General features: G+C 42.1%; 1 protein-coding gene across 1 annotated transcript; it reads right to left on the reverse strand.

The window, feature by feature from the left end:
- Nucleotides 1–6: 6 nt before the first annotated feature.
- LOC125527756 (non-lysosomal glucosylceramidase-like) lies at nt 7–2,516 on the reverse strand (the record flags this gene model as incomplete). Its single annotated transcript, XM_048692278.1, has 12 exons — nt 2,356–2,516; nt 2,064–2,114; nt 1,640–1,756; nt 1,496–1,552; nt 1,282–1,352; nt 1,053–1,152; nt 894–964; nt 705–805; nt 489–592; nt 341–394; nt 180–235; nt 7–85 (listed from the first exon to the last, which is right to left on the reverse strand). Coding segments are annotated over exons 2-12 (840 nt in total), but the record flags the coding sequence as incomplete, so codon positions are not given.
- Between the last annotated feature and the right edge of the window lie 4,586 nt (nt 2,517–7,102).

Here is a 7,102-nt window from a genome sequence, read left to right on the forward strand (position 1 = left end):
CTGGGACCACACGGCGAACGGCGCCGGAGGTTGCCCGTCCGCCGTCCTGTGGTGGAGGAGGACGCCATGGACGCCGTCTCGCGCTCTGCACGCACCAAGGAAAGAAAGACATGCTCATTGTCAGAGAGATTTGCTGTCTGTTAACACATCGCCTCAGACGAATCTGTCGCGGCCGTTACTTCATCCTGGAGTTGGTGTGATTCCCGGTCAGTTCCGATTTTCCACCCACGGAATTCTACACGGATGAACAAGGAAATTAAGGCCGAATCCTTGCTGCAAAGTACAGAGATGTTGTGTACTTGTGTCAGTTGTGAAGAGCAGAGTGTTGGCTTGCACTTACTGCCCATGTGAAGAGCAATGTGACATCTGCGGGTGTGCTCCCTGAATTTTGTACCTGGTGCAAGCATCGAAGGTTTTAAGGTAAGGTAAGCGCTGAACAACAACTAATGTGGGATGATTGGATTAGTTTTCTGAAGAAGGAAATGTACCGTAAAAGTGAAAACCGCAACCGGGAAGCTGCTTTCTTTGTAGTTGTGAGGGATGAAGGGTGATATCTGACGGCAGGTGATCTTGATTTCAAGGTCAGGCTCACCTACATTGCAGTTATGGAACATAGATTAGTAGGTTCTGCCAGACAAAGCTAATCGACACAAATATCTCTGTCAGGTAAATTGGCACTGATGTACTGTCAGTCAGAATTGTACCATCATAGACAGTCCAGGATCTTGGGAACAAGCCATGGTAAGTGCAATTCTTCTCTCTCAGTTTCCAGTCCCAAGATCCGATACCGGCTTTATCAATTCCCCTGCAAATTTGCAGAGTAATGGGTATCGCGGGCTGGCATAATCAGATGAATGAAATGCAGGTGAACTTGTTACGCTTTCACTGCTTACTTCAGGACATCGGCCTTCGGTGCCGACAGCACCGTGGAGTAGCTCTTCCCGCCGGGACGCGAAACGAATGCCTAGACAAGTAAAAGTATTGAAACATAAGACGTTTTCCCACGGTTAATTGAGCATTGCAAGTCATGAAAGCAAGTGTAAATTTATTACGGAGAACTGGTTGGCCAGGATAGGCTTCTCTTCAAACATCCTGGGGAATATTTGGAAATGCTGGAAGTACCCTCTGTAGCTTCTCCCTATGCTTCCTGCACTGAAAAAAGAAGACGAGAAATGTGCTTTGAATACAAGTGCCATCTGAAGTTCAGTTAACTGCATGAATGTGACAACCAAGGCAAAGTTTCAGGGTAAAATCAAGGCCAGAAACAACGGAAGTACTTGCCCTAGTGCGCCGAGGGGTACCCCGCGGTAGCAGTTGTCCATCCATTTCCTGAAAGGATCATAGACCGAAGCCTTGGCAGAAAAACAAGATAATGATTGTTCAGCAATTTCACTGAGTACTGACTAAGCAGAATAATTTGCACCGACAATTTTAACAGCAGGTGCATGCTAGTGGACAGATTAGCTGAATGTTAAATGACAGAAGAGTGACTCACTTGGCCTTTCGCGCTTTCTTGGACGTATAGTCGAAGCATTTTGGCAATAAAGGGCACCTACAGCACAACCAGGATCATGGTCAGCATTCTTGGCTCTAAACGCGAAAGCCAAAAGCTACGGTCCGTGTTCATATGCTTACTTACCATTGTCATGAGATCATTCATGGTCATGCTAAACTTAGCAACCTTCTTGCCTTCATCATCGAATTTCCTCTGCCAAGTTCTTGCTGGTGGCTGAGCACAGTCGACGTGCAAGTATGCCTGAAGTAAAAACAACCATGTCAGACCAGTTTACTTGCTCACGACATATAAGATACTCCCTCTGTCTCAAAATAAGTGTCTCTGATTTAGTACAAGTTATACTAAATCAGTGAACGGAGGGCTTATAACGGATTGAAACAATCAGCGGCATCTTAATTAGAAAATCATCGAAAAATACAATTGGTCACAAGTTGAAAATCCTAGAGGAGAAGAACATTGAGCTCCACTTGAAAAGTACATTCAGTCGAGTAATTTGCACCATATTAAGGGGTGGCAAAAGAACTAGAAGTGCTGTTGCAGGAGATACCTCTGTTCGCTCTGACTCTGAACTTGCCATCTTCAGAAACCGATGAAGGAGCTAGTTCCATTGGAATAAAAATACACACGATCAACAACCAGAAGAACGGTATTTTACTCAATCAAACAAACATAAAACAAACCAAGCATCTACTCCCTCCGTTCTAAATTACTCGTCATAAAAATGAATGTATCTAGAACTAAAATACATCTAGATACATCCATACCCGCGACAAGTAATTGGAACGGAGGGAGTATGTATGCACTGAGAGCAACCTACACAAGAGGAGGAGACAAAATACCTGAACCTGAAATGCTCAGCTCTTTCAGGGGCTACTCAAGTTTGCTGTTTATATAACTCATTCGAGAGCAAGATGACGAAAATGAAGAAGCAGCCGTCCGAGCTGACGAAAATGAAGAAGCAGCCGTGCGAGCTGACTAGACCGATGATGAAGATGACTAGACGGATGGGGTGGCGTCAGATTAGATATTTTGGGTTGTTTGTAGGTGCGTGGAGAAAAGCAGGCACATCACTGTCGTCAATAATGAGTTCACTCAGGGACGGAGCCAGGATTTGAACATGGGGAGGGGGGGAGGGCGAAAGAGATAACTACCACACACATAATATATACATATCGTCTCACATAAAATCACATTGTATATAATAATTTGTGTATGAGAAAATAATGCATGTTTTGCAACTGTTGGTGTAAATGTACCTCTACATTTACCTATATAATCATATGATTAGCGAGTTGAATTCAGAGTTTTAGTGTAAAGCGTTTTAACTTGAAGCAAATGGCTTGAAAAGAGCAATGTGTTTTTTTGTCCAGAAAAATACAGCTAAACCGAGAGAAAAGATAAACTATATCTTTATCTATGGTCGAGTAAACACATGTAACTACATCTACTACTAACTAATGCTTTAGGGCTTACCATATCAGACCGTATCAATAATATGTTGATGTCAAAATAATAATAATAATAATAATAATAATAATAATAATAATAATAATATCCATTCCCGCCATGGAAAATGGCACATGCTTGTGGCAAGCCGGCAACAGAGATCAGGGGCGGCCATTACAACGTCACTGTTTACTCAAGTTTGGATGGGGAGGACATGCAACGATCACAGACAATTGTGCTTCCTGATGGTGGCTGATGGTAGCAAGCGGGCGGCGGCAATATTGGGAATCTGAGACCAAATCGTGTGAGCTAATTTTTTATTCATGTAGTTCTACAATTACAACCTCTAGGGTTTGAGTCTTCGGGAGACACCTAATCTAATGCTGAAAAGTAAAAAATAACCAACCTTTTTACCCTCGCTTGGTTGCTCGTCTGTGCGGCCAGCCGGCAAGAATGCGTTAGCAAGCGGGCGGCGGCAATATTGGGAATCTGAGACCAAATCGTGTGAGCTAATTTTTTATTCATGTAGTTCTACAATTACAACCTCTAGGGTTTGAGTCTTCGGGAGACACCTAATCTAATGCTGAAAAGTAAAAAATAACCAACCTTTTTACCCTCGCTTGGTTGCTCGTCTGTGCGGCCAGCCGGCAAGAATGCGTGATCGACACATCGATACGTCTCCTGTCCTTTTCCCTTCTCGAAGGACAGATTTGATAGAAGATCTAACAGATGACCGGCGGCAGGCCCGATCGAGGAGCAGTTTTTTTTAGCAGGTTGGCAACGAAACGATTAGATTTACAGGATATCTGAACCGTGCGTATTGGTTCCTAGCCTTTTTTTGAGGGATTACTGCTTCCTAGCTTGGCCCCTTTGTTTCCATTGTGGGCTACCTTTCATTTCATTTTTCTGGAATTTGGGCCTTTAGGCTGCAATCGCTTGTGACAGCAGTACATGGGCTTTGGCTATGCGAGGCACGGGGGGCGAAGCAAGTGTACGAAGAAATATTAGCGACAAATTGATCGCTATTAAGATGCGACACGATCTTTAGGGGGGGTCTCGCCCCCCCCTCGTCCCCCCTTGAATCCGTCTCTGAGTTCACTATTCATGCTCCCAATCACGATCCTCACTGACAAAAATCTTTTCGAATGATCAACCATATAGTTGTGCAGTTTCAGATTGTAAAATGGACCTGGTTCCCGCATCATGTCAGAAGGGACAATTTTTTTGCCGATACAGCTAGTTACTCCCTCCGTTTTTAAATATTTGTCGTTTTAAAGATTTCAAATGAACTACCACATACGGATGTATATAGACATATTTTAGAGTGTAGATTCACTCATTTTGCTTCGTATGTAGTCACTTGTTGAAATCTCTATAAAAACAAATATTTAAGAACAAAGGGAGTAATTATTACTAGAGGCCCTCCATGATGTGTGCCACACACTAGTGGTGTTTCTTGACCTGTACAATCAAAATTGCAGCCGGGGTCTGGACAATGAGTATGTTCTATGTTGTACATTTTTGTAATCCACTGGCTGGCGGCTTGGCGCACAGGGCTCCATAGGATAAAGTAGCTAAAATTATTGCAGTACAAAAAATGATTTTCTGTTAAAGTGTCGCTTTTCCTACCTCCATGTTTAGCGCTTGGCAGCCACTGCCCACTAGTAGCAGCCAGTTGTTGACTTCCAAGTTCAAAGTTTCTTTCTTGTTGACTTCCGGCCATATATTACAAGTCAAGCAATCCTTACTGGAGCATTATTTAAAAACAAAAACTACACACAGATCCTTAAGACTAGCCACAATGGATAGTAACATAGAGTAGTAATATGCATATGTTACTAGTCTATGTTACTGACTCTATACTGGAGAGTAACATATGTGTGGTAACATGTAATACATTATTTATTAGGCTATAGACTCGTCTTGCCTTGATATGTGTGATGTTACTCATACTACTAGTAACTAGCTATGTTACCACATGCATCTCTTTCTCCATTTATTGCTTGCCACATCATCTATTTTATCTAAATATATGTGATGTTACTACCTATGTTACTTCCACTGTGGGTAGTCTAAGAAAATGAATGTCATTTTTAGCGCGCACTCGTCCATGGTGCACGATGAGTAAAGCTTGTTACCGTCTTTAGACCTATGAGTAAAATCTATCAAGGATTCAAGGGGATTCAACTTCCGCTTTTTGTGAAAGTGTGGATCGGGATCTCCTCTAGCTCTTCCTAAAGTTTGGACAACATTGGTTAGCTACGGACAGAGATCTCCTAAAAAATAGAGGAGAGATGAATGAAGCCATCACCTTCCTCGTGGGATGAAGGTGGACTTAGGTATGTGACACTAAAAATCCAACCGTTATGCACATAGTTTGCATATCCCGGAGAGTCCGGATTGTCACGGAGGTTCTATGCATGCTACAACTCTGGAGTTGCATGATTCTAAATACCCCAGAGGCTGACCAGAGGTAGCCCGATTGTTCTAGACCCCGGAGCTTTCTAGGATGGCATCTATACATGCTCTACGCTTTTCAGAGAGTTGCGACTTGGGATTTGCAAGCTCCAGGACAACCCGAAGGCTGGCCAGATGTTTCGGGCCCTGGACCTCTGTCCCATATTAAGTGTTGCTCAAACGTATGTATCTGAGGGAAAACGAAACATGGGATTTATAAAATCTATCTCTTACTTTGGGTGAGTTTTGTTGATGCAATATATGTGTGTAAGTGAGTAGATTTCCACCTCTTCCTCCAAAGCGCATGACAGTATGACTTTCCTAATGACCGAAACAAGTCGAAAATCATTGGGATGTTTCTCTTTTAACATTATTATGAATAGGGGCCTCCCACAATGCTTGCTTGGCTTTAGATGATCCAATACATTGTTTATAGACTCAAGCACATAGTGACATCACTAATCATTAACACCAAAACCACTTACAATGTGTTTGGCAATATTGGAAGAGGGATGTGAGTTTAGAGCAAGGAGTTGTAATGGGATTAAACATGGGATGAGTTGTTTGATTCACGGAAATATGGGATGAGTCGTTTTATTCATAATCTCTGTATGACGCCTGATAGGAATTATGTGTGGAGATTTGAGCCAAAGGGGCTAGATAAGAGAAGATAATGTAAGTTATGATGAACTCACCAAAACAATTCCCTTTCAACTCCCACCCCCTCACTTGCTAATAAAATGGTGGGAGTTCGAATATAAATTCCCATATCTAATCCGTTCTAATTATAAACCCCCCTGACAAAACGACGGACTTAAAGTAGCGTACCTCATCAATTCTCACGCTCTACCTCTAATTACCCCAACCATCGAGCTCCACCATCGGTGTCATCTCTCCAACTCATGTTGTTGTGATTGCTTATTTATTGGTAGATAACAATGCCACGGACTATCTAACACCTTCCATGAACTATACTTATGTTATTTGATTGCTAGCATTAGACCTTTCATGAAGTATATGTATGTTGTTTGATTGCCAGAACCAGACCTTTCATAAAGTATACATATTTTCCTTTTTAAGGGTATCATATTTTGCTTGACTGTGCATCAGGGTTATGTTGTGATGTCAGTGATCCTCTTCTTCACGCGAAGCAAGCACTTCTTCACATCATCGTCCAAGAGGTTGATGTCTTGCAACATGATTCTCGACTCCTCCATCTCTCTTGCTAGCTGCAACTTCTCTTTCTCGAGCTTAAGAGCATGCATTGTCACCGTTTGGTCAAGATCCCATTTGGCAACCTTCTCTTGCCTCTCCAATTTCATTGTGTTCTTCTTCAAGATCAACCTCTCCTGGTCGAACTCCATCTTCTCCCTTTGCACGACAATGAACATCTTGTACCTTTCCTCATTCTTCACCTCCTTAGTGAAGGAAATATGCCCTAGAGGCAATAATAAAGTTATTATTTATTTACTTATATCATGATAAATGTTTATTATTCATGCTAGAATTGTATTAACCGGAAACTTGATACATGTGTGAATACATAGACAAACAGAGTGTCACTAGTATGCCTCTACTTGACTAGCTCGTTGAATCAAAGATGGTTAAGTTTCCTAGCCATAGACATAAGTTGTCATTTGATTAACAGGATCACATCATTAGAGAATGATGTGATTGACTTGA

This window comes from Triticum urartu, unplaced genomic scaffold, assembly GCF_003073215.2.
Source record: "Triticum urartu cultivar G1812 unplaced genomic scaffold, Tu2.1 TuUngrouped_contig_4395, whole genome shotgun sequence".
Lineage (NCBI taxonomy): Eukaryota > Viridiplantae > Streptophyta > Magnoliopsida > Poales > Poaceae > Triticum > Triticum urartu.